This window comes from Poecile atricapillus, chromosome 14 (assembly GCF_030490865.1).
Source record: "Poecile atricapillus isolate bPoeAtr1 chromosome 14, bPoeAtr1.hap1, whole genome shotgun sequence".
Lineage (NCBI taxonomy): Eukaryota > Metazoa > Chordata > Aves > Passeriformes > Paridae > Poecile > Poecile atricapillus.
The window spans coordinates 16,180,699-16,206,921 of record NC_081262.1 but is presented as its reverse complement, the minus strand read 5'-3'; the positions used below and the strand labels follow the sequence as shown (position 1 = coordinate 16,206,921).

The 26,223-nt window shown below is 57.3% G+C and overlaps 4 protein-coding genes across 13 annotated transcripts in view; 2 read left to right on the top strand and 2 right to left on the bottom strand.

The window, feature by feature from the left end:
• The window catches only part of ARHGAP17 (Rho GTPase activating protein 17), a 43,005-nt gene extending 41,431 nt beyond the window's left edge, over positions 1–1,574 (top strand). For 3 of the 6 annotated variants that reach the window (XM_058849400.1, XM_058849396.1, XM_058849394.1), the window contains one exon: positions 598–1,574. In XM_058849400.1, coding sequence (XP_058705383.1) covers positions 598–728 — 131 coding nt within the window. In that variant the 3' untranslated portion in view covers positions 729–1,574. The remainder of the gene's footprint in view (positions 1–597) is intronic. The other 3 variants (XM_058849399.1, XM_058849398.1, XM_058849397.1) reach the window with 2 other exon arrangements.
• A 383-nt stretch (positions 1,575–1,957) lies between these two features.
• SLC5A11 (solute carrier family 5 member 11) lies at positions 1,958–17,903 on the bottom strand. 3 transcript variants are annotated; one of them, XR_009278737.1, is made up of 16 exons: positions 17,490–17,899; positions 16,617–16,688; positions 15,855–15,959; positions 15,389–15,448; positions 13,866–13,970; positions 11,312–11,417; positions 9,843–9,923; positions 9,257–9,462; positions 8,014–8,149; positions 7,567–7,674; positions 7,182–7,332; positions 5,959–6,127; positions 5,663–5,878; positions 4,342–4,468; positions 2,841–3,124; positions 1,958–2,632 (listed from the first exon to the last, which is right to left on the bottom strand). XR_009278737.1 is itself a non-coding variant. In XM_058849401.1 (15 exons), exons 1-15 carry the CDS (start codon positions 17,619–17,621, stop codon positions 2,910–2,912), a joined length of 1,989 nt encoding a protein of 662 aa, XP_058705384.1. In that variant the 5' UTR covers positions 17,622–17,898; the 3' UTR covers positions 1,958–2,909. The 3 variants fall into 3 exon arrangements, 2 of the variants coding, with proteins under 2 accessions (XP_058705384.1, XP_058705385.1); XM_058849401.1 differs by having other exon boundaries at positions 1,958–3,124; positions 17,490–17,898; XM_058849402.1 differs by lacking the exon at positions 15,855–15,959 and having other exon boundaries at positions 1,958–3,124; positions 17,490–17,903.
• LOC131584648 (uncharacterized) lies at positions 17,653–23,265 on the top strand. Its single transcript, XM_058849987.1, has 3 exons — positions 17,653–17,656; positions 19,591–21,037; positions 21,642–23,265. The coding sequence occupies exons 1-2, from the start codon at positions 17,653–17,655 to the stop codon at positions 20,532–20,534; spliced, it is 948 nt and encodes a 315-aa protein (XP_058705970.1). The 3' UTR covers positions 20,535–21,037; positions 21,642–23,265.
• Positions 23,266–24,848: 1,583 nt separating this feature from the next.
• The window catches only part of GRID2IP (Grid2 interacting protein), a 36,011-nt gene continuing 34,636 nt past the window's right edge, over positions 24,849–26,223 (bottom strand). For all 3 annotated transcript variants that reach the window (XM_058849726.1, XM_058849728.1, XM_058849727.1), the window contains 2 exons: positions 25,848–26,012; positions 24,849–25,414 (listed from right to left, as the gene is read on the bottom strand). In XM_058849726.1, coding sequence (XP_058705709.1) covers positions 25,343–25,414; positions 25,848–26,012 — 237 coding nt within the window. In that variant the 3' untranslated portion in view covers positions 24,849–25,342. The remainder of the gene's footprint in view (positions 25,415–25,847; positions 26,013–26,223) is intronic.

The window sequence follows — 26,223 nt, the reverse complement described above, 5'->3', positions numbered from 1 at the left end:
CTGCTAGGGATTTTTCTGGTGTGATGATCCTAGCTGCTAGGGCAGTCAGTCACCAGAGATGCAGCATTTTGTGATCCTTCTTGGACACCTCGACTTGAACAAAATCCTCTCCTCAGAAGAGACAAAGACCATGACATGCCCTGTTTACAGGAGAGAGGTTTGATCTGCACTTGGTGTGAGTAACTTCTGCCTCCTTTTGCCACCATCCTTGTTCCTTTTGTTTCTCCAAGGCACAGGTGGTGTTCCCTAGTGGATGATTTAGGTGCCAGGTTCTTTTGCTGAGTGTTTTGACATGAAAGTCCAGAGTAGCTCTCCAGGGGCACTGTGGAATCTGATCCTAAATCAGATCTGTCCTCCCTCCTTCAGGAAGAAGTGGGTTTGTGTTGCTCTGTCCAGGGCTGAAGCAGGGTCTGTAGGAGGAGCAATCTGAGCTGTTCAGTTGGGCTCAGCCCTTTGTGCCCACGGGGCCAGCTCAGTTCCAGGAGCCTTCGTTGATCTTTGCTTTCCCTTCTCTGTCTAAGGAAATGCCCAGGAATTGCCGAGTCAATGAGCCGGCCCTGGCCCGGCTGCTAAACTTGCTGTTCCCTTTTTGTGCAGACTCTAATTCCAGTATTCCAGAACCACCTCCAAACCCTCCTCCAGAGCTTCCTGCAGAGGCAGCGGGCAGAGAGCTGCACAACCACCTCCTGCTGGACATTGACAATGACACGGAGAGCACGGCGCTGTGAGCGCGGCGCTGCGCCTTCCCCGCGCTCCTCTCCTGGGGGAAAGCCTCAGACCTAACAGGGAAAAGCTTCTTCTGGCAACGTGGCACAACGGTGTGGAGCTGGGACTGGAGCCTGCTGGGGCCAGGCATCTCCAGGATGGCTGAGGTTGGAGAAGACCTCGCAGAAAATCCAGCCCAGCCTTTGGCCGAGCTCCGGTTTCGCCCTCAGAAGAAGTTTAATGATCTGGGTCTGGACAACGGTTTTCAAACTCCTGGATGGAAGGAATGAATTCCTGCAGGAACTCGCCTAGGAAGCGTGGTCAGTGCTGATACAGGTGGTATTAGCAGAAATTCCAGAAGAATAAGAAGCAGAACATTAGTTATTTAAAGTGCATGTCTGTATTAGGGAAATAATCCTTCCCACGGCACGGTTAGAGGTTATTTGTAGTTCTTAGCCCGTACCAGGAGCTGCCTCCCAAGGGCCATTCCCTCTCGGATTTGCTGCAGATTCCCCTCAAGCCATGAAGCAAACCCCTGCCCCAGTGCTGGAGGTGACTGCTGGTTCTCAGTCACCCTGTGGAACTGTGGATGCATCCCGTGCCTTGAAGGACTGGCGTGCTGTAGGAGGAACTTCCTGTCTCTTTAATCATTTCATTGCTACTTAGGATCAGTACTTACCCTGATTTCATAGTTATTTGTATTAACCTGCTTTGTTCATGTGCAACTGGCAACTGTTTCACGAGGAAACCGTGGAAATGGGGTTTGTGCTTTTGTTGAAAACGGTTGAATTTTGAAAGAACTTTGAAACAGCTGTTAGGATTCAGCAGTTGAGTGAACATTTATAAAATTAAAGATTGGTTTTTGTCAACTTAAGGCATCTTTATTCTCGTTTCGTTGCTTCCACTGGGGCCTGAAGGTCACAGCGATCCCCTGGACTGTGCAGCTTGGAGTCACCGGCTGCTCAGCTTGGTTTTCCCTGAAGGACTTCAGTGGGAGCACTTTGGGACCTTCCTCTGTCACCACACCAGCCCTGTAATAAACCTTTGTAACTCTAAATTGAGTTTGGTGAGCCACAGACTCGTCCTGTGACTGATTTCCATGTTTATCCCCCAAACTGTGCCGTGCCTCTCTCCCCCAGGCTTTCCAACAGTGCTTCACGTGCTCAGGAAGGATCCCCAGGTGCCAATTCCCTTTTTATGGTTTAACAAGAGTTATTTTCTGTTTCTGTGGACTGCTGCAGGTGTTCAGGTGTTGTTGTCAGTTGTGGGGTGGGGTTTGCTGGGACCCTGCAGTATTTCTGGATCCTGGGGAGGGGGAGCAGGCTGTGCAGGGAGTGAGGGGCTCCAGGAGGAGCCTCCCATCGTGGGTGTGGGTCCCAGAGGTCATGGTAGCCCTCCCATCCCCACAGAGTCCAGGCAGGCAGGGAGCAGCTCTCACTCTTTAATGTTTCTCTGCAGCTGCACGAGGCCCCAGGGATGGCCCCAGCCCCAGGTTCTCCACTGAGGCGCTCCCAGAACAGCTCTGGGTGCCCAGGCCATGAGGGGCTGCCCCTGGCCACCTCTGCCCTGGCAGCCTTTGGCTGCTTTAGGTCCTTCAGCTGCCTCCAGCAGCAGTTTTGGGGCAGTTTCCAGGCTGGGTGCTGGTGTTGGTGTTGCCATTGGAGTGTCAGTGGTGGGAACTCAGCCAGAGCTCCCAGACAGGCCCAGCAGCACTCGCTGCACACGGGGAAGGAGCTGAACGGGCACAGCAGAGCCAGGGGCACAGCAGAGCCCAGACAGCAGCCCCTGGCTCTGCTCCAGCCACTCGAGGTGTCACTTGTCCCTCCAGGCCAGAGGAGCTGAACCAAAGGGGACCCAAGTGGTTGTAGCTGGTTATAGAGGCATAAATAGGAGGAGAATCCAGGCTTCCTGAGTTCCAGGCAGTGCTCTGAGGCCAAAGAGCAAAATTAAATATTTAAAATAACCAAACCAACCTTCCTCAGCTGGTTGGTGCCAGGCAGGGTCTGACGGTGCCAGTGCCAAGTGCTCGGCCCTAGGCACAGCCAGGCCCCCATTAGAAATAAGGAAAATATTATGTCTTTAAAATGTCTTAAATAAAGAAATAAAATTTAGAAAGCATTAGGAATGACACTAACCCTCTGCTAATCATTAATATTTACACCAATTAGGATTAGTTGATGTAGTATGGGGTGGCATCCCCCTGGCTATGCGAAGTATGCCCAGAGGAAGACTCCAGCACACACACACAGCAGCAGGTTGATGTTCAGGATGTGTTTCACCAGTGGTTTCTCCTCCAGGGAAGCCACGGGCAGGGGCTCTGCTTTGGGCACGTTCTCAGCACCCTCCTGCCTGCTCTCCATCCCACAGAGCCACAGGAAGGTGCTCAGCAGCTTCGAGCTGCCCTTGGCCTCGGCCGCGCCTGCAACGAGAGTCGGGAGGGGTGAGGCAGCCGAGGCAGGAGTGCCTGGGGTGTCTGAACGCTGCACTGGAGCCCTGCAGCCAGCAGCACCAGTTCCATCCTCCCTGCAGCTCTGAGCTCAGCTCCTGCTCTTCCCAGCGTTTCAATCCATGGTAACGATGAACCAAAGCTCAAGTCTGAGCTGTGGCTGCTCGGTGCCCTCAGCTTCCCCAGCCAGGGCTGCTCTGGTCCATCCCTGCCACACCTCTGAACTGGACATTCCCAGTGCCTGGGACACACATCACTGAACTCTGGCAATGCTCGTGTCCAGCAAGTGTGGGACACCCCAGCAGCAGGAGAGCTGCAGTGTAACTCATTAACTCACAGCAGCTTGTTACAGATCAAAGGAACATGCAGCAAAAGCTGCAGCGTTTCATAAACAGGGCCCTGAGCCTGGCACAAACAAGGGCTGAGAATCATCGCTGCAGAATGCACAGGGCTGGAGCCAGTGCCAAGTACAAGCTTTAAAAAATGCACATCCTCCTCCACTCATCTGCCAAGAGCTCAGCCCAGGGTTTTGGGTTCTCCCTGCTGCTAGAGCCGAGCAGAGAGCACAGAAAAGGGAATTTCATCGAGGTTATTGTGTTTTCCTCCACCCTCCCTGTCCCAGCCAGTCCTGGCAGCAGGTGCCACGGGACAGTGGCCGTGGCTCTGCATCCCGTGCAGCTCCTTTGTTTCAAGCTTTTGTAATGCCAGAGAGAGCTGGAAAAGAAACCGAACCCCTGCTTGGGTAGAACATCAGGTAAAGCCTTTTTCTCCCTGACAAGAGGAGATGGAGGTCAGACCTCACTGTGCTCTGCAGCTCCTCCTGAGGGACAGCACCCAGGGAAGGGCTGGAGCTGGGCAGGGCAGGCTCAGGCTGGATTTAGGGAAAGGTTCTTCCCCCAGAGGTGCTGGCACTGCCCAGGCTCCCCAGAGAATGGGCACAGCCCCGAGGCTGCCAGAGCTCCAGGGGTGCCAGGGTGGGATGTTGGGGGTCTGGGCAGGGCCTGGGGTGGGACTGGCTGATCCCTGTGGGTCCCTCCCAACTCAGCATTTTCTCTGTTCTTTAATTCTATCATTCTTTCAGCACACCCTGAAGCTACAGAATTCCAGAATTCCTAACATTCCTTCTCTTCCAGGACATCAGGAATGCCAGGGGCTGTGAGGTGGGGGGGTTACTGAGCACAAACACTTACATTTGTTATCATCTGAACAATTGTCAGGAGCAGGGCTCAGCTCCAGCTGCAGCGTGGCCGGGTCCTTGGCTGCCAGCTCCTGCTTGGGCAGAGGGTCCCCACGGGTGAACCAGGTGAGACGGCTTATCTGATGATGAAGAGCGATGGTGAGGAAACTGCCTCGGCCAAAATGCCCCCTCCTGCCCCGGGACAGGCACAGGGAGCAGCCAAAATGCCCCCTCCTGCCCCGGGACAGGCACAGGGAGCAGCCAAAATGTCCCCTCCTGCCCCGGGACAGGCACAGGGAGCAGCCAAAATGCCCCCTCCTGCCCCGGGACAGGCACAGGGAGCAGCCCAGGAGCCTCTGTGGGTTTGTAGCAGCCAAAGCTGCTCATCCTCCACGCCAGGATGAGCGTGCAGGGGCTGTAGTGAGGGGACAGCTCGCTGTGCAGGGGCTGTAGCGAGGGGACAGCTCGCTGTGCAGGGGCTGTAGCGAGGGGACAGCTCGCTGTGCAGCCATCCCTGGGTGCAGACAGGTCAGCAAAGAGCAAAAAGAACAGAAACTCTGGCCAGGGAGGGCTGGCTTGAAGTGGGGGTGCTGAGAGAAGAGACAACAGGTGGGAAATAGGAGGTTTGTCCTTCAAATATCTAAAAGACTCATTACAGAGGGATGTTCTCAATGGCAGTGTGGATAGAGAGGGATGAGCACCACGCAAAGCTGGAAAGATTCAGGTTGGAGATGAGGAAAATGGTTACAAGGGAGGGCAGGTGAACTCAGGACTGATCACACACCTCTGGGCATCTCCTTGCTGGGGATTTCTGAGTTCAGGGTTACTCCTGTCCTGAAGCAAGAGGATGTGCTGCTGTGTGAGCTCTGAAGCCCCCCTGCCCCTCCTGTCTGCTCTCAGTGCCTTCCTGCAGCCTCAGCACCAGCACATGTACAGAAAACAGTCAAACTGGCACAAACCTGGGCCAGAGGAGAGCTGCTCTCTGCCCTGGGTTTCTCTTTCTGTGAGTAAAAATGTTTCCTCGCTAAGTTAGTAAGAGAGTTGGTAAAGGTGGAATTTCTTGGAAAATAGAGGGGAAAAGGCTAATTTGTGATGGATGAAACACACACACTTGAACTTAACAACAGCTCTTGGCAGAATCTACTGTTGGCCAGTGTCCAGGGTGGGATTTATGGGCCCCGAGTCAGAAACAGCAGCAGAGGTGCTGGAGCAGAGGAGAGCTCACAGGTGTGACCATAAATCAAGAGTGAACAGAGGTTTGCATCTCCAGCTGATCTCTGCCGGGGATGCAGCGTGGGGAGCGTTCAGGGCTCGGGGAGCAGAGGGTGACGCACCATTTCAGGGGCCGGGGGCTCGGTGGCCACGCTGACCACGAGCACGGTGAGGGTGGACACGGCTGCCAGCACCATGGAGAAGTAGAGGTAGTGCATGTACTTGAGCACGCCGGGCCGGCCGTCGGGCTCCCCGCACTGCGGCTCGGGGTAGATGAAATCCAGCACCAGGCGCACGGCGCCCAGCAGCAGCCCCAGCAGCAGCCCCCAGAAGGCTCCCTGGGATGTGAGGAAGGGGATTTGTGCTGGAGCAGCAGCCAGGCAGGGCGTGGGGCTGCTCTGGGGCCGGTGCTTGGTACCTTCTCGTTGGCTCTCCTCCAGAAGCAGCCCAGGATGAACACCATGGCCACGGGCGGCTGCAGGTAGGAGCTGATGGACTGGATGTAGATGAAGAGCTGCCCGCCCTGGCCAGCCTGCACCAGGGGGATCCACAGGATGGACACCACGGTGAGCAGCAGCACAAACACCCTGGGGGAGACACAGGGGCCATTCCTGTGAGCTCAGGCCCTGCTTTTCCCGTTGCTCAGCGTGGCCAAGGTGTCCCACAGCCCTGAAGCTGCAGTGCTGCCCAAGCCTGTGCAGGGTCACCCCAGCAGCTGTGCCCAGATGTGTGTCTGGCAGCCAGCTCTGACCCAGCTCAGCCCAGCAGCTGTGCCCAGATGTGTGTCTGGCACCCAGCAGCTGTGCCCAGATGTGTGTCCGGCAGCCAGCTCTGACCCAGCTCAGCCCAGCAGCTGTGCCCAGATGTGTGTCTGGCACCCAGCTCAGCCCAGCAGCTGTGCCCAGATGTGTGTCTGGCACCCAGCTCTGTCCCAGCTCAGCCCAGCAGCTGTGCCCAGATGTGTGTCTGGCACCCAGCTCAGCCCAGCAGCTGTGCCCAGATGTGTGTCTGGCACCCAGCTCTGACCCAGCTCAGCCCAGCAGCTGTGCCCAGATGTGTGTCTGGCACCCAGCTCTGTCCCAGCTCAGCCCAGCAGCTGTGCCCAGATGTGTGTCTGGCACCCAGCTCAGCCCAGCAGCTGTGCCCAGATGTGTGTCTGGCACCCAGCTCAGCCCAGCAGCTGTGCCCAGATGTGTGTCTGGCAGCCAGCTCTGACCCAGCTCAGCAGCTGTGCCCAGATGTGTGTCTGGCACCCAGCTCAGCTCAGCAGCTGTGCCCAGATGTGTGTCTGGCACCCAGCAGCTGTGCCCAGATGTGTGTCTGGCAGCCAGCTCTGACCCAGCTCACCCCGGCAGCTGTGCCCAGATGTGTGTCTGGCACCCAGCTCTGTCCCAGCTCAGCCCTGCAGCTGTGCCCAGATGTGTGTCTGGCACCCAGCTCTGACCCAGCTCAGCAGCTGTGCCCAGATGTGTGTCTGGCACCCAGCTCAGCTCAGCAGCTGTGCCCAGATGTGTGTCTGGCAGCCAGCTCAGCCCAGCTCAGCCCAGCAGCTGTGCCCAGATGTGTGTCTGGCACCCAGCAGCTGTGCCCAGATGTGTGTCTGGCAGCCAGCTCAGCCCAGCTCAGCCCAGCTCTCCCCACCTGCCCACGATCATCAGCTCCCACTCGGAGCAGCGGGGACGGAAGTGTTTCCACAGGTCCATGGTGAAAATGGTGCTGGCGCTGTTGAAGATGGAAGTCAGGGAGGACATGAGGGCTGCGATCATCACTGACATCATCAGGCCCCTGAGTCCTGTGAATGAGAAGCAGAGGCACCCTGAGAAACGCTGCAGGGTGGCCTCAAGGTCTTCTGTGGGCTAGAACAGACTTTTAAAACTGTTTTGAACTCCAATTTAAAATGACAGTGATGGGTTTGTCCTACACAAACCCCAGTAAATGACAGTTCCAGGTTATTTTCCTCTCTAACTTCCCTCCCAGCTGCCACATGCCAGCCCCACCAGGGCCAGAAGCATCACCGGGCTCTTACCTACAGGCAGGAGCTCCAACACCAGCTTGGGATAAGCAATATCAGAACAGCCAGAGGGGTTGCCACAGATTTTTTGGCAAATTTCCGGGTCTGCACAAGCCACCAGATCTGCAAGAAGCAGTGGGGAGTGAGAGGCAGCATTCCCAGGCACAGCACAGCAGTGTCTCTCAACAAGTTCCTCTGCTGAATGTTGTAAATTGCCTTCTGAGGGAAACTCTGGAGAGCCTGGGGGGTTCCAGCAAATGTCCCAGGGCTGTGTCAGCACAGCGGTGCCTGGGGCTGCTCTGGGAGCAGCTGCACCCTCCAGCTCCTAACTGGAAGAAGATTTCTTCATGTGTTGGGCATTTGGTGCATTGGAACCTCTGGACTTGTTGAGGAAAGGCTTCTCCAGCTGTGTGGAGTTGGCTCAGCCAGAGGGAGGGAAGAGATCTCTCCCTCAGCACTTACCTGGGAAGAGAACCCGGCTGATCATGCCTGGCATTACCATCATAAAGAGGGGCAAAATCTTCAAGTAGGAGGTCATCAAGGAGCCTCCTTTGGCGTGGGAGAGGTTTTTGGCAGCGAGGGACCTCTGAACAATGACCTAGGAATGAAGGAATGGCTTTGGTTGGCTGCCAGCAGCAGGAGCTGGCGGGGATGGAGCGATCCCAACTTTGATCTCCACTGAACTCTGGAAGTCTCAGAGAGTGATCACAGAGCTTGGCTGTGCCTCTGGAGCTGCTGCTTTGGATCCTGGCTCCTTTCAGAATGGCACTGCCTGTGCCACTCCAGCTGAGCCTGGCAGGACCCTGCTGCAGGGCCTGACCCTCACCTCCCCATGGCCAGGATCTGTTCTCCTGCAGAGCCTGACCCTCACCTCCCCATGGCCAGGATCTGTTCTCCTGCAGGGCCTGACCCTCACCTCCCCATGGCCAGGATCTCCTGTTCTTCTGCAGAGCTTGACCCTCACCTCCCCATGGCCAGGATCTTCTGTTCTTCTGCAGGACCTGACCCTCACCTCCCCATGGCCAGGATCTTCTGTTCTCCTGCAGGGCCTGACCCTCACCTCCCCATGGCCAGGATCTGTTCTCCTGCAGGGCCTGACCCTCACCTCCCCATGGCCAGGATCTCCTGTTCTTCTGCAGGGCCTGACCCTCACCTCCCCATGGCCAGGATCTCCTGTTCTTCTGCAGGGCCTGACCCTCACCTCCCCATGGCCAGGATCTCCTGTTCTTCCTGCACTGAGGACTTCCCTGACCCTGCGGGGAAGCCTGGCCAAGGAGCAGGACAGAGCCCGAGACAGACAGAGTTAAATAAGAGAGCAGGAGCACAGCTGGAACAGCAGGAGGTGTTTGATCCCTGCCTCTGATGCTGGCACTTGGAGGGAAAGGTGAAAGGAGAAATTCACAGGTGGTTCACGAGGAATGAAAGGATTAAGTTCAAAAGCAAACAAACAAACAAACAAAGGGCTCCTTTATGGGCCGGGATTAACACACAAACACATCCTCACCCCTTTTTCCACAGAGATGATTTAGTTGTGCATATCAAGTTTTCCTTCTTTAGGATTTAACCATCTGATTTTACTGATGGTAAGATAAGGTAAAGTAAAATAATTTCCTGATGATACCCCTCAGAAAATCAGTCCAGGTGAGGCTGAAACCCCCAGGTTTGTAACCGGATTCAACCAAGCACAGGAACAAGAAGGACCCACCTGGTCTGTGCACCAGTACCACAGGGATGGGATGGTCATTCCCACCAAGACTCCTGGCCAGGGCAGGTCAGAGTTCACAGGGTCTCGGAAAATGTGGAAAGCATCTTCCCTGGGCAGGCCACAGCTGCTGTTCTCCTTGCGGATGCTGGGAATGGCATCAAAGTATTTTGCCTGTAAACCTTCAAGGCCACCAACTTCAATAAAACCTGAAATGGGTCATGAGAAGCTGTTACTGCATCCCCCCAGGTCAGGACTCTGATTCCAGTCTGGGTCACTGCGGGTGATGCTCCACAAGGATTCCTTAAAAATCAGAAGCTCTTGTTTCCCACACTGGGCTGGGGAGGAGCAGACACTGCTGCCTCTCCTGTGGAATCACAGAATCCTGGGGTGGGTTGGAAAGGCTCTTAAAGCCCCTCCAGTGCCAGCCCTGCCATGGCAGGGACACCTCCCACCATCCCAGCCTGGCCTGGGACACTGCCAGGGATCCAGGGCCTGCCCACCCTCCCAGGGAAGGATTCCTCCCTAATATTTAACTTGATGAGGCTTCTGTCAAAAGCTGAAGTGCCAAACCGCCAGGAAAACTCACTGAAGACCATGAGGGACACGGCCCCGATGAGCATGATGAGGGTCTGCAGGGCATCAGTGTAGATCACGGCTGCCAGGCCACCTGGGAGAGCAGAGAGGCACAAACTGGGATGAGCTGGGTTTGTTCTCTCAGGGCACTTCACACTTTGCTCGAGCTCTTGCCCAGCAGCACAAGCCAAGCCCTGAGCCTGGCTGGGGGTTCTGTCCCTGCTGGGGGGAACTTTGGCCAATGACACTCGGGAATTGCTCAGGATCTGAGTTACCATGAGTCACCATTTTGTCACTGGAAGCCAAAAGCAGAAGTAGTTCTACAGGAAATACATGGAAAAGCTCTAAAACAAATCCCAAGCTGAGAAAGGAGGAGGGGAAAAAATAGGGACTGTGATTTTACATCACTGGGGTGAGCAGTGGGAAAGGAATAACCTTTATTTGTTTGGGATTTCTGTGTGGCTGTTTTCCATTTGGCCACTCCTAAGCCCTGAAAGGGCATCCAAGCCTGGAGTCTTTCCGCATTACACGGCTCTTTGTGGTGTAAATCCCTCACACCTCCGGAGAGCCCCGGAAAACAGGGAAATGTTCCCTGAGGATGCCTTGGCAGAGCTTCTCCTTAAGGCAGAGCAGACCTGCACCCACCTGGGGTGGCCTCTGAGGAGGCCTCACTTACTCTCCCCTGGCAATTTTTTCTAAAAAGGTGAGATTTCAATTCTTTCCCACCCCAATATCCACACTCATGGCAAAATCAGGCTCTGGGGCAGCAGGACATAGTGCATGGCACAAATCACAGAGTCCTGGAATGGTGGGGTTGGAAAGGACCTTAAAGCCCCTCCAGTGCCACCCCTGCCATGGCAGGGACACCTCCCACTGTCCCAGGCTGCTCCAGCCCTGTCCAGCCTGGCCTGGGACACCTGAATGTCTCAGCTGGCTGGACAGGACAGGGACAGGGACAGGGCAGGGACAGGGGGGGACAGGGTCAAGGACAGGACAGGGACAGGGCAGGACAGGGACAGGGTCAATGACAGGGTCCATGACAGGGTCAAGGACAAGGACAGGGGCAGGGAAGGGTCAAGGACAGGAACAGGATCAAGGACAGGGACAGGGTCAAGGACAGGGTCAAGGACAGGGACAGGGGCAGGACAGGGACAGGGGCAGGGGAGGGTCAAGGACAGTGTCAAGGACAGGACAGGGACAGCGTCAAGGACAGGGACAGGGTCAAGGACAGGACAGAAACAGGATCAAGGACAGGGTCAAGGACAGGACAGGGACAGGGCAGGACAGGGACAGGGTCAATGACAGGGTCAAGGACAAGGACAGGGTCAATGACAGGGTCAAGGACAGAAACAGGATCAAGGACAGGGTCAAGGACAAGGACAGGGGCAGGGAAGGGTCAAGGACAGAAACAGGATCAAGGACAGGGTCAAGGACAGGACAGGGACAGGACAGGGGCAGGGCAGGTGTGTCCCCAGCACGCACCAGACACGGTGTACACGGCAGTGATGGCCAGCAGCCCGGCCACAGCGATGTACAGGTCCCAGTGCAACGCCTGCTGGATGAACAGAGCCCCGGCGTACATGTCCACCTGCAGAACAGCACAGTCACACTGCAGAACAGTCACACTGTGCAGAACAGCCACACTGTGCAGAACAGAACAGTCACACTGTGCAGAACAGAACAGCCACACTGCAGAACAGCCACACTGCAGAACAGCCACACTGTGCAGAACAGTCACACTGTGCAGAACAGCACAGTCACACTGCAGAACAGTCACACTGTGCAGAACAGCCACACTGTGCAGAACAGAACAGTCACACTGTGCAGAACAGAACAGCCACACTGCAGAACAGAACAGCCACACTGTGCAGAACAGCCACACTGTGCAGAACAGCACAGTCACACTGCAGAACAGTCACACTGCAGAACAGCCACACTGCAGAACAGCCACACTGCAGAACAGCCACACTGCAGAACAGAACAGCCACACTGTGCAGAACAGTCACACTGTGCAGAACAGCACAGTCACACTGCAGAACAGAACAGCCACACTGTGCAGAACAGCCACACTGCAGAACAGAACAGTCACACTGCAGAACAGAACAGCCACACTGTGCAGAACAGCCACACTGCAGAACAGAACAGCCACACTGTGCAGAACAGTCACACTGCAGAACAGAACAGCCACACTGCAGAACAGCCACACTGCAGAACAGCCACACTGTGCAGAACAGCACAGTCACACTGCAGAACAGCCACACTGTGCAGAACAGTCACACTGCAGAACAGAACAGCCACACTGTGCAGAACAGTCACACTGTGCAGAACAGAACAGTCACACTGCAGAACAGCCACACTGCAGAACAGCCACACTGTGCAGAACAGAACAGCCACCCCCAGTGGGCATCAAAACCACCCCTTTACTGGCCCAGCCTGCTTTGGAAGCGCTCGTGGCCCCTCAGCCCCAGCCTCTCCCTGGCCAGGAGCGTTCTTCAGGCAGGTGATCACTGCTGGGCACTGCTGGGCACTGCAGGTTATCAATCACACTGCTGGTCACTGCAGGTGATCACACTGCTGGGCACTGCAGGATCACACTGTTGTCACTGCAGGGTGTCACATTGCTGGTCACCACTGCAGGGTATAACACTGCTGGTCACTGCAGGTTATCAATCACACTGCTGTCACTGCAGGTGATCACACTGCTGGTCACTGCTGGGCACTGCAGGATCACACTGCTGTCACTGCAGGGTGTCACACTGCTGTCACTGCAGGGTCACACTGCTGTCACTGCAGGGTGTCACACTGCTGTCACTGCGAGGGGACAGCACAGCTGTCACGGGAGGGGAGCGTGCACAGCTCTGGGGTGAGGTGAGTTCCTCTCTTTCCCCAGGGTGGGGAGCTGGGCTGGGCAGGACTGGGGAATCTGCCCAGCAAACCCCCCCCCCTCCCCAGCTGCCACAGCCCCAGCTCCCCTCGGGAGCTGTCCCTGCTGCCATGGGGACAGGGACAGAGCAGGAAAAGTGTCCCCAGGGCTGGGCCCAGCCCTGCCCAACCAGCTCTGCAGCTACGTGAAAATGCTGGGGGTCAGGAGAGCTGCAGGACAGGGGAAGGGTGACAGGCAGGTGACAGCATCCTGAGCACAGGAGCTGCACTATCGGAGATTCCATCACATGGTCACTGATCCAGAGAAGCTGAGCCCGGGATCGCATCCATTCCACACAGTCCTGGGGTGGGAAGGGACCCTAAAGCCCATCCCATTCCCACCCCTGCCATGGGACCCCTCCCAGGCTGCCCTGAGCCCTGTCCAGCCTGGCCTGGGGCACTGCCAGGGATCCAGGGGCACCCTGTGCCTCACGTCCCTCCCAGGGAACAATTCCTGCCCAATGTCCCATCCATCCCTGCCCCTGGCACTGGGAAGCCATTCCCCGTGTCCTGGCACTCCAAGCCTTTGTGAACATTTTTGGGAGGTTCAGAGGCAGGGTCAGACTCCGTGTCCCACTCTGGCTCTCTGTGCACAGGAAAATCCCCAGCAGGGACTCGTGTGTTGTCACGGCTCCGTGCCCTGGCTGCCGGTTAATGAACAGCCACTTGCTCTTGTGCAAGGCTTGCTCCAGTTATTTATTCAAACAGGTGCAATAAAGGAATGAAGGATTTTCTTCTAACCCCGTCCCAGCTCCTCCATCCTGCCATAACAGCACCTGCTGTCTGCACAGGCAATAAATGTGCAAACTGGGGGAGCTGCCAGGGGTGCAAAATCTAACATCCACCCTCGGAGCCCCACCTTTCCATGGACTATTGCTCAGCCACCAGCTTCCCCTCCTGCTGTGATGAGCATTCAGCTGCTAACTGAGCAAATAAAAAGAAGCTGCTCCTTTTTGTGTAGCTTCTCAAAAAAATCCTTCCTTGGGTGTTTTGATCACAAACCTTTCTCTGGCCATCCAGGAAAAGCCTCACATTTCTCATCCTCACTGCTCAGCACGGATTTCCAAAGGGAAGTAAATCCAAACAGTTTCCCCTTTTTATTTTAACGACTTACAGATATTTTGGTGAAGATGTAGATGAACAAATAAAGCATGGCCAGGAATATCTGAATTCTTTTGCCTCCGAAACGTCTCCGCAAATACTCCGGCATGGTTGTGACCTGTGGAGGGACATGGAGGGAAGGTGGGACATCCCCTGGGACATCCCCTGGGTCATTCCCTGGGACATCCCCTGGGACATCCCCTGGGACATCCCCTGGGACATCCCCTGGGACATTCCCTGGGACATCCCCTGGGACATTCCCTGCGACATTCCCTGCGACATCCCCTGGGACATCCCCTGGGACATCCTCTGGGACATTCCCTGGGACATCCCCTGGGACATTCCCTGCGACATTCCCATGGTCATTCCCTGGGACATTCCCTGGGACATCCCCTGTGACATTCCCTGCGACATTCCCTGCGACATCCCCTGGGTCATCCCCTGGGTCATTCCCTGCGACATTCCCTGGGACATTCCCATGGTCATTCCCTGGGACATTCCCTGGGACATCCCCTGGGTCATTCCCTGGGTCATTCCCTGCGACATTCCCATGGTCATTCCCTGGGACATCCCCTGGGACATCCCCTGGGTCATTCCCTGCGACATTCCCATGGTCATCCCCTGGGACATTCCCTGGGACATCCCCTGGGTCATCCCCTGGGTCATCCCCTGGGTCATCCCCTGCGACATCCCCTGCGACATCCCCTGTGACATCCCCTGGGACATCCCCTGGGACATCCCCTGGGTCATCCCCTGGGACATTCCCTGGGACATCCCCTGGGACATTCCCTGGGACATTCCCAGCGCTGCCAGGGGCTCCCCGTGGAGCTCTGGGGGTGTTTGCAGCGGGTCAGGAGCAGCAGGGCTGCCCTGGGCTGGCTCTGCTGTGATGCTGGCACAGGGCTCCCCATGAGCTCTGACTGGGGAGTCTCCGTCCCCTCCTCAGAGGGACCCTGCTCATGGCCAGGGGCTGGCAGCGCTCTGAGCCACGGCAGCAGCAGCAGCACGAGGGGCTCAGCACCCCTCGGACACACAGACACACACAGACAGACAGACAGACACACACACTGACACACACACAGTGCACACACAGACACAGAGTGCACACACACAGACAGACACACACAGACACACACACACAGACAGACAGACACACACAGACACACACACACAGACAGACACACACAGACACACACACACACAGACACACACACACACACACACACACAGACAGACAGACAGACACACACACTGACACACACACAGACACAGAGTGCACACACACACACACACACAGACAGACAGACAGACAGACACACACACACACAGACACACACAGACACACACACAGACAGACAGACAGACACAGACACACACAGAGACACACACACACAGTGCACACGGACACACACACACAGGGCACACACAGAGCACACACAGACACGCACACACACACACACACTGACAGACACACACACAGATACACACACTGACACACTGACACACAGACACACACACTGACACACACACCCTTACCCCCGAGGCAATGTAGATGGGCAGGAAGAGCCAGGCCAGCACCAGGACACAGAACATCCCCTGCAAAGGGAACCGAGGGCGGGAGGCTCAGCCCGGTGCTCCGGGGTGGGATGGGATGGGATGGGATGGGATGGGATGGGATGGGATGGGATGGGATGGGATGGGATGGGATGGGATGGGATGGGATGGGATGGGATGGGATGGGATGGGATGGGATGGGATGGGATGGGATGCTCAGGTGGGGTGGGGTGAGAAGCTGAGTGGGATGGGATGGGATGCTCAGGTGGGGTGGGATGCTGGGTGGGGTGGGATGGGATGGGATGGGGTGAGAAGCTGGGTGGGGTGGGATGGGGTGAGAAGCTGGGTGCCAGCAGCTGGGGGCTCCCAGCGCAGCTCCAGGATCCGGGGCTGGCTCCTGGTGTCCCCGCAGGCTCGGGCGGGGCTCCAGCCTGCTCTCCTCACTCACATTCCACTCGTAGGCTGTGGCAGCGATTCCCGAGGCAGCTCCCGAGCCAGCCAGGCCGATGAAGTGCCCGCTGCCCACGTTGCTGGCAAACAGGGATGCGCCCACCTGGGGAAAGGGAGAAATCAGGTCTGGCCCTGGCACAGGGCACCGTTCTCAGCCCGGGGGAGCTGTTCCCCCACTCCTGACTGCAGAGAACATGAAATCCTTGTCAGCCTCTGCCACCTTCCCATCTTCCCTCCAGGTTCAGTGGCCTTGGCACCTCTCTCCAGCTCCTTTCACCTTTCACTGCCAATTTGTGGGCATGTTTGGGACTATCCTGCTTCCAAAGCATCCAATCTCTCGTGGGTGAGCAGGGGAGGTGGGGGAACAGGTGGAAATGTCAGGAACCAGCACCAATTGAGGGCCCAGCCCAGCCAGCAGAGGCTCAGCACAAAGCTGTGTCCATGGTGGGGACCCCAGGGAATTCTGGAAATCTCCAGGAGCAGCCAGGTTTTGTGAGGCATTGGGCTGGGCCTCGCCCTGCATCTCAAATCCGGGGACAAAAAACCGATACAAAGCTGGCAGAACACGGGAGGAACTTCTGTTTATTCCTGTCTGGAGAAGGGGGCGGCTGTGCCCGAGCAGGAGCGGCTGCCAGTGCAGCTGCAGGGCAGGGGGGACAGGGGGGGAAAGGGGGGGACAGGGGAGGACAGGGGGGGACAGGAGGGGACAGGGGGGGACAGGAGAGGACAGGGGGGGACAGGGAAGGACAGGGATACTCACAGGCCACCAGGCCATCTGTCCCCCGGCCAGGAAATAGCCTTTGACAGTGCTGCGCTGCGTCTTCCACATGGACTGCGGGCACAGAGAGGGGGACAGGGGTCAGCCTCACCCAGAGATGTCCCCAGCACAGCCCCTGAGCTGCCAGCAGCTGGAACAGAAACCTCTCCTGAGGGACACTCGCTGCTGGGACACCCTGGGGACTGCGGTTTCACAAAGTTTTCCATCGCCTCGGAATGTTTTGTGCAGTGAGCGAACTCAATCGCTCCGGGGCAGAGAGGAAGGCAAGAGGTTCTGGACAAGAGCTGTGGAATCCCTGGGCATCAGGAGGGCTCGGGAGGATCACTGGGCATTGCAGGTGTGACCCCCCTTCCCCAGAGATGATCCATGCAATGCCCTGAGAGCTGTGCACCACATCCAAAGGCAGCAGCTCTTCCCCTCTGCCTGCTGACAGCCAGGCTGTCACAAAAGCCATGCCCAAGGATGTCCTTCTGCCTTAATTATATATAGACCATGTTAATAATTTAAGGAATCTGCTGTCAGGACCCCTGTGGACAGGCACAGGTGATTTATAGGACAGCGATTCCTTCCTGAAGGAACAAAACATCATTGTTAGCGAGACTTTGTACTCAGACAGCCTCTTCCTCACAAGGGTTCTCAAAACCTTCCTGACACAGGCCTGGGCAGCCCTCCCCAGGGACACAGAGGACACTTCCCAGGCTGGGGAGGGGGGAAGGACCTGTAAACTCCCCCCTGCACTTGTTCAGCTGAGTCCCCATAAAAGCAGCCCGATTCCAGGCAGAGCAAAACAACCTGAGGCCGAGGCAGCCGCGTTTCCCAGCCCAGCAGGGCACACACAAAGCAGAGTCTGCTCACCCAGAGCCCCACGGCCAGGACGAAGAGGAAATAGAGCACCAGCACAGCGATGTCCACGGGCTGCAGGGTCTGCTGGGGGAACACGTCCCACGAGGGGGTCACAGAGGCTGGGGGCACGCTGGTGACATCCATGGCTGAGCACTCCTGACACACCTGTGGAAGGATGGGTGGGTGGCCAGGGAAAGCCCCAGGGAGGTGGCCATGGCTCTCTGAGGGTTTCAGCGTCCTGAGGTGCTGCTCAGAGCTCTGGGGAAGGCTCCTGTCTCTGTTCTTTGCCCTCAGGCACGACCCCCTGGCTGTGATGTGGCCAGGCCAGGTGGGTTGGAGGTTTCTTGTGTGATTTTCTCACTGGTGAGAAATTGCTGGGTTAGAGAGAAGGTGAAAACAGCTGGAACAGGCAGAGGGAAGGAGCAGAGCTGGGGTTACAGCCTGAGGGCCCCAGGGTGGCAGGACTGGCCCCAGTGAGGAGCCAGGAACGTGTCCCTCACACCAGCAGAACGTGAGGGCACGTGAGGAGCCCCAGCAGCGCTGGAATTTTCCTCCTTTGCCACATCAAGAGCTCGAGCCCTGTGCAGAGCTTGGGTCTCCTCCTGAGCCAGGGAACTCTCCCCTGCTCCTCATCAGCAACAGACACTGGCAGCGTGTCACCAAGGAATATAAAACCCCATTTCTGCTCCAGAAACCCCTGATGGTGATGATGGTGGCATCACTGTAGGATCCCTGGAAGGGCTCTCTGGAGCATCCCGTGGTGCTGGCCCTTGGCAGGAGGGGCAGGATAAAGTCCAGGCAGGGAGGTTGGTCGGGTGATTGAATTAATGCAGTTCCTGCCCATTTCCTCCCTCCCTCAGCTCAGCCGCACTGGGAGGGCAGGACAGGAGGTGAGCGGCGGCCGGGGCCACCTCGGGCACTCCCTGGCTCTGCAGTGGCCGCAGCCGGTCCCCAGGGATCCCCCAGAGCCGCACGGAGCAGGGTTGGGATCGTTCCTCTTACCCTGCTGAGCCGAGGAGAGGCTTCCCCCGAGAGGAGCGGTCCCCAGCCCGGGGTCCCCGCACGCCCTGGCCCTGCCGGTGCCTCTGCCCGTCCGTCCTTCGGCCTCTCTGGCCCTGCCGAGGGGACCCTTATAGGCTGCCCCTGCCCAGGGGCTGCGGGAGGTGTGGCAGGGACAGCGGCACGGGCGCTCGGATGACAAGCGGTCCGACAAGTTCTTCCTCTGAGCTCCCAGAGCCGGGCCGGGGCAGCCTCCTGGCCCAGGGTTTCACAACACACCTGGTCCAGGTGTGGAGCCGCAGCTGGACCTGCCCTCGGCTCACCTGTGGCCTTGGGGACCTGGCCACGCTCCTGCCCTGGTGGCACTGTGGGGCTGCTGAAGCAGGAGAGCAGCAGAGCAGAGCTGCAGGATGGAGGAGCTGAAGGATGGAGGAGCTGCAGGATGCAGGAGCTGAAGGATGGAGGAGCTGCGGGATGCAGGAGCTGCAGGATGCAGGAGCTGAAGGATGGAGGAGCTGCGGGATGCAGGAGCTGCAGGGTGGAGGAACTCCAGGATGCAGGAGCTGCAGGATGCAGGAGCTGCAGGATGCAGGAGGTGCGGGATGCAGGAGCTGCGGGATGCAGGAGCTGCAGGATGCAGGAGCTGCGGGATGGAGGAGCTGCAGGATGGAGGAGCTGTGGGATGCAGGAGCTGTGGGATGCAGGAGCTGCAGGATGCAGGAGCTGCCCCGTGTCCTGCAGCACCACTGGGCTCGGCTCAGCTGCTCACCAAAGGTTGGACAATAAATGAGGAGCTTCCAGCGGCAGGAACCACCCCAGCACCTGCTTCCCACGGCTGGGAGCTGTGTCCTGACTGCAGCCAGAGGTGCCAGAGCCGGCAGAGAGCCCTGATCTGCTTGGGGACAGTGGTCCCAGCACCAGGCTGGGACTGGGGACACTCAGCACCTCGGCAGAGCCTTTTCCAAGCTTTCCAAACCCCCTGGATCCCTGGTGAGCTCCTGCCTGGCAGGGATGCGGGGCACTGGTGACCAGACCGCTGCTATCTCACCTCTTTAAGGGCCAATGTGTCTTGGCTGCTGTGGAGTTTTTACTGGCACGCTTAACCTCTGACTAGGAACGGAAAAACAGGGTCTGGTATGTCAGCCTGGGGAAGCTGCTCACCCCCCTCCCACACCTCCAGCTGCCCCCTGGCACCGCTGTTTGCTCCCATCCCGGCACAGTTCCCACCCCAGGACCCGCGGGGCCACAGAGCCGGGGAATCTCCTGAGCTGGGAGGGACCCGCAGGGATCACCCGAATCCAGCTCGGGTCACGGCACGGCCGGAGCTGCAGCCGCACACACCCCGGGGCACAGCTGGGCACAGCTGGGCACAAAGGGGGCACAGCTGGGCACAGCTGGACACAGCCGCACCGTGCCTGTCCCTCGGGAAGGTGTGCGGACAGGGGACAGCCCTGCAGCACCTGCTGTGCCCTGCACGGCCATTCCCGGATTGCGGCTCCGGCTCCTCCCGGAGGGGGAGAGCGCCGCCGGTTCCCGGATCCCGGCTCCGCCGGGGCCCAGTGGAAATTTTGCCCGCTTTGTGAATTCAGCTCACGGCCCGCTGTCCCCCGGTGCCTGGCACAGGCGGCGGCGCTTTCCTCGCCAGAGATTGTGAGGAAGGAACATCCGAGGCATGGGAATGAAGCTGCTGGAGCCGGCCGTGTATCAGCAGCGCCGGGGGATGCAGCACACGTGGCTCCCGAGCAAGCCGGGGCACCGCCGAGCTCCAAATGCCTCCTCGGGGCAGTTTTTAAAGCATTCCCGGCTCCATCCACCTCCTCCGGCCACCGCGGCTCGCCGGGGCCCAGGGCAGCCCGGCAGAGCCCCGAACCCGACGGAGCTCCCGAGGTAGAAGCTGAAAGGGAACTTACTGCGCTCAGCCGGGTCTTATTCTGCTCCCCGCGCCGGGCACCAGCAGGGCTCTGCCAACTGACAGGCAGCTTAAATATTGCCAGAGAATCGGGGTTTGCCAGCGGAGCTGTTAACAGGGTCACAAGGAATGAGAAGGAATATTTATAGTCAAAGTTAAACTAATTGACCGAAGTTACTCTTTTGGTCTCCCGTGGCTCTGGTGAGAAGTGCATTATTTTCACTATCAGGGCTCCCGGGTCAAACTCCACGGAGTGCCATTCTCTTAAGCAATCTGTGCTGCTATACAAGGGACACAGAACAATAAAAAATCCGGGCTGATGTCCTCTGGAGCTGACAGCCCGTGGCACAGGGAGGAGCTGACAAACCGGTCCTGTCTCTGTGTTTGTGCCTGAGCCTCCCAGAGCGCAGGATCCATCCGTGGGATGGGATTTGGAACACGCTGCTGAGGCTGCAGGTTAATCCCAGAACCGAGTCCCTCTCTGGGAATGAGTTGAAGCTTTGTCTTCAGCATCATCTCCCTGAAAACCCTGACAAAGCACCAGGGCCAAAGCGCACCGAGAGTGATGCTGAAGAGGAACCTCAGGCACAGCGAGCGTGGCAGGAGGCAGCTCCAGAACCCCTGGAACTGGGGTGCACAGATCCCCTGGCAGGTGGGCAGGTGAGCCTGGGGGTGGATGGAGAATGGGCACTGTGACCTCACAAACCTGACCATGGCCCAGCCTTGAAGTTTCCAACAGGGATTTTACTGTAGGTGACCTGCTAAGGGTGTGTTTTCACCTGCCAGGGGCAGGGCTGGATGGGATATTGGGAATAAATTGTTTCCTGGGAGGGTGCCCAGAGCAGCTGGGGCTGGCCCATCCCTGGAAATGTCCAAGGCCAGGCTGGACAGGGCTTGGAGCAGCCTGGGACAGTGGAAGGTGTCCCTGCCCATGGCAGGGGTTAGGGTTGGATGATCTTCAAAGTCTCTTCCAGTGCAAACTTGACGATTCCATAAAAAATCGGTGTCTGTATTTTCTCTCCTTGTTTCCCAGCCACAGCCCTGATGAACACACCTGTAACTCCTTGAATCTTGCAAATGGAGATGTGTTCATTTGATCTGCTACCATTTGGAAACCCCAAATTTTCCTAAAGCTGGATCCTCAAGGCCAGGTGCCTCGTGCTGCCTCCCAATCTATGCCACCTTTTCTCCCCTGACTTCCAGCCCTTCCAGCCTGAAGCTGAGATCTTTCTTTGTCCCTTTGGCATCTTTTGTAGCACCTGGAGAATAATTACAGATCGTGCTCCTTCAAGCCACAATCAAGGTACTGGGAGGGAGGGTTCCCTGCTGGTTCCACTTCACCTTGGAGGTGCCTGGTCCAAACTTGGCTGGCTGTGATCGACCCTGACTGTGCTCGAGCTGCTCTTTTCCTCTCCTCTTGCAGGAAAGAATGAAATCCCTAAATCCTCTGAGGTTTGGAATGTAACCTGGGATTTTCAGGGCCACGGTTTCCCGGGGTGTGGCAGGGGATGGAGCAGGAGCAGCCGTGGCTGCATTCCCTGCGCTGCCCCCGCCTGCTGCCCGAGCTGTTATTTCCTTTCCAAGGACAGGCTTTCCTGTGAGGATGATCCCGTGGTCAGGGCTGACGCAGGAATTCTGTGTGAGGCTCAAAGGTGCCGGCTCCGGGCAGGAATTACCTCACGTCTGCCAAAAAGTTTCCAGGGGAGCCCAGGGGAACAGGAGCGTGCAGGGAAGGGTGTGAGTGTGGGGTGGGACGTGGGGAACGCAGGCTCTGGATCATTCCCTGCTGGTTTATGGCAGTGCAGCTGTGACAGCCACCCCTGGGGCTGGGGGCAGGAGGAGTCTGAGCACTTCAAATGGAATTTCAGGATGGCTCAGGTTGCATGGGACCACTGGAGGTGACGGAATCTGCAGCCCTGGGGATCCTGTGCTGGTGATTTCAGCAGCTCCAGGGAAGGGGACACACGAGGGACACTGTGGGTGGCTCTGCACGGAGCCTCCAGGGCTCGAGCAGGCTGCTGTGAACCAGCTAAACCTCAGCACCTGACAGCGAGCTGCTCCCCATAAACCACCCCGGGACATAAACTCAACCACAGCCAAGAATTCTTGTTCAGAGGGAAACAATTCACTGCCTCACACAGTTCACGAAATGTTTTCTTCTGAAGGCTGGAGTTAAAAATCCATACTATTTTAAGAATTTGCTGCTCGTTTTGATCCCTCCAGCCTGCATGCTGTGGTGCAGGAAGCTCCTCCAGGCAGTGATTCTGTACCAGCCCCAGCCCAGGCAGGTGAGAGCCTGCAGGTGTCGGGTACTGACAAGGGCAGAACTCCTCACACCATCACCAGCAGCAGCTCTGGACAGAAGACAGAGGTCTGTGCACTCAGGAGGCAGAAGGCAGTAGCTTTATTTTAGGAATAGCACATAGGCATTGGGAAGAGACTGAACTGTGAATATACATCGTCCCATTATCAAATCATATCACCAGGAGCTCTGGCTCTTTGAAAATATTCACATAAAAATACCAAAGGGATTGGAGTTCTAACTATTTCAGAAAGTTACAACATGTAGCAAAATCTATGTACAGCATCTTCTGTTGGGACAGTTTCAAAAGAACCTCTGGTGGTTTAAATACTGGATATGTTTTTAAAAAAGAAAAAAATAAAATAAATCAACGGAATGCAGTGTGCAACATCCAAAAGGGAAAGAGGAGCAGAGGGAGCGTGGCCCTGTCCTGGACCTCTGGGAACACTACCTGGCACTTAAAGCTGTATAAACGGAGAACACTTGTGAAAATATACTTCACTTTCTACAGCGGGGTTTAAAAAAATACCAAAACCCGGAGATTTGAGGGTGCTAAGGTCTCCCATGAGTAATGCACCGGTTGGTGATTGTGTCCTTGAGGCTGCAGGACGAGCCCTTGCTCTGGCCTCGGGGGGAAGGAGGGAGGGAGGGAGGGAGGGAGGGAGGGAGGGAGGGAGGGAGGGAGGGAGGGAGGGAGGGAGGGAGGGAGGGAGGGAGGGAGGGAGGGAGGGAGGGAGGGAGGGAGGGAGGGAGGGAGGGAGGGAGGGAGGGAGGGAGGGAGGGAGGGAGGGAGGGAGGGAGGGAGGGAGGGAGGGAGGGAGGGAGGGAGGGAGGGAGGGAGGGAGGGAGGGAGGGGCTGCACTGCGCTTGCTGCGGGCTCGGAAGGCAAAGGATGCTCTGCAGGGGGATCTCACCAAACCAAACCCAGCACGGGGATCTCACCAAACCAAACCCAGCACGGGGATCTCACCAAACCACACACGGGGATCTCACCAAACCACACACAGGGATCTCACCACACTGAGCACGGGGATCTCACCAAACCACACACGGGGATCTCACCAAACCAAACCACACACAGGGATCTCACCAAACCCAGCAGGGGGATCTCACCAAACCCAGCACAGGGATCTCACCAAACCAAACCACACACGGGGATCTCACCAAACCAAACCACACACGGGGATCTCACCAAACCAAACCACACACGGGGATCTCACCAAACCCAGCACGGGGATCTCACCAAACCAAACCCAGCATGGGGATCTCACCAAACCACACATGGGGATCTCACCAAACCACACACGGGGATCTCACCAAACCAAACCACACACCGGGATCTCACCAAACCCAGCACAGGGATCTCACCAAACCAAACCCAGCATGGGGATCTCACCAAACCCAGCACGGGGATCTCACCAAACCAGCATGGGGATCTCACCAAACCAGCATGGGGATCTCACCAAACCAGCATGGGGATCTCACCAAACCACACACGGGGATCTCACCAAACCCAGCACAGGGATCTCACCAAACCAAACCACACACGGGGATCTCACCAAACCAAACCACACACGGGGATCTCACCAAACTGAGCACGGGGATCTCACCAAACCAAACCAAACCACACGCGGGGATCTCACCAAACCAAACCACACACGGGGATCTCACCAAACCAAACCACACACGGGGATCTCACCAAACCCAGCATGGGGAACTCACCAAACCAAACCACACACAGGGATCTCACCAAACCAGCATGGGGATCTCACCAAACTGAGCACGGGGATCTCACCAAACCAAACCACACACGGGGATCTCACCAAACCAAACCACACACCGGGATCTCACCAAACCCAGCACAGGGATCTCACCAAACCACACACGGGGATCTCACCAAACCCAGCATGGGGAACTCACCAAACCAAACCACACACGGGGATCTCACCAAACCCAGTACGGGGATCTCACCAAACCAAACCACACACAGGGATCTCACCAAACCCAGTACGGGGATCTCACCAAACCAAACCACACACAGGGATCTCACCAAACCAAACCACACACGGGGATCTCACCAAACCCAGCACGGGGATCTCACCAAACCCAGCACAGGGATCTCACCAAACCAAACCACACACGGGGATCTCACCAAACCACACACAGGGATCTCACCAAACACCTGCAGGAGCTGGTGGGCACCAGAGCCCCCACAGGAGCGTGCACAGGTCAGGGGATGCTGTCCCTCCATCCCAGGGACATCCAGACAGCTGAGAGACAGCCAGGGGTGGGACACAGGGCTGTGGTGGGTGTGCAGGTCTCCAGCAGCTGCTGCTGCCAGCTCCAGGTGTTTGGGAAACACGGGACAGTGGGGTTTTACCAGATGGAAGCGAAGCCCTTGGCTCAGTGATCCCCTGGAAATGGAGGGTGCTAAGGAAGCTCTGCCAGGAGCAGTGCAGGGTTCATCTTCGTGTCACCCTCATGTCACCCTCTGTCACCTGCGGTGCCTTCTCAGTGTCCACCTGCCCCGACCCCTCTGTCCGTGGCTCCGCTGGGTGGTAGCAGGTGGCAGCAGCGTATTTACAACCAGACTGGACAGGAGCAAATTGCACTTTGTTGGCAATGAATTGCTGCACCTCAGGTGGCCACGGGCCATCACCAGGCCAGGGGGGAGGTCATCCTGGGGCTGCGCTGGCTCTCGCCCACCTGCACATCACTGAGAGCCCGCTGTGGGACAGAGAGGGAACGCTGAGTGTGGGGACAGCAGCGAGTTCAGGGTGCCCAGAGCAGCTGTGGCTGCCCCATCCCTGGGAGCATCCAAGACCAGGCTGGGCAGGGCTTGGAGCACCCCTGGGACTGTGCAAGGTGTCCCTGCCCATGGCAGGGGGTGGGACATGGGGTGATCTTGAAGGTCCCTTCCAACCCAAACCATTCCAGGATTCTATGGACAATCACATCACTGTCCCCTGGGCCTTGTTCTTGAGGCCTCCCCCAGTGTCCCACCCTGGCCAGATGATTTTTATGTCAGAAAAATTCCATCTTATCAGCAGCCTCTTACTCAGGTACAGCTGCTCACAAAATCCCATCCCGCTCCCACCATTCCCACACAAATAACACTGACACTGCCTGCTGGAAAACCCCTTGGGAAGCTTCAACTCACCTCAAACTTGCTCATGAACTCAGCAAAAATGCCGAAGAAGGCTTCGGAGGTTGTCATTTTTGAGTCTTCCCCGAAGAAGGAGAGCACCTTGCTGAACTCCTCCATGGCCTTGTGCTGCAGCTCGTCCAGGGAGCGCATGGCAGGCTGGGCGCTCTCCAGGAAGGACTGCAGGAACTGGCTTAAGGACAAAGAGCTGCTCCATGGCAGGGATCAGGAGCCCTTATCCATCTCTTATCACATGGCTGGCAGCAGGGAGCCGCTGCACAGGCACGTGTGGAGGTGCTGGCACAGCTGGCACTGCCAGCACAGCTCTCAAGGACAGATGTCCCAGCACGTTCCCTGGCGTGTGGCACTGGGGCTCGTGGGAAGTGGAATT

Coding starts and splice junctions, on each gene's coding strand:
- SLC5A11 (XM_058849401.1), bottom strand. CDS start 17,621: ATGGATGTCACCAGCGTGCCCCCAGCCTCTGTGACCCCCTCGTGGGAC. Junction 9,924..11,311: donor TGCCGTGTACACCGTGTCTG/GTGCGTGCTGGG, acceptor CTGCTCTCCCAG/GTGGCCTGGCAGCCGTGATC. Junction 7,675..8,013: donor CAGCCGGGTTCTCTTCCCAG/GTAAGTGCTGAG, acceptor TGCTTCTTGCAG/ATCTGGTGGCTTGTGCAGAC.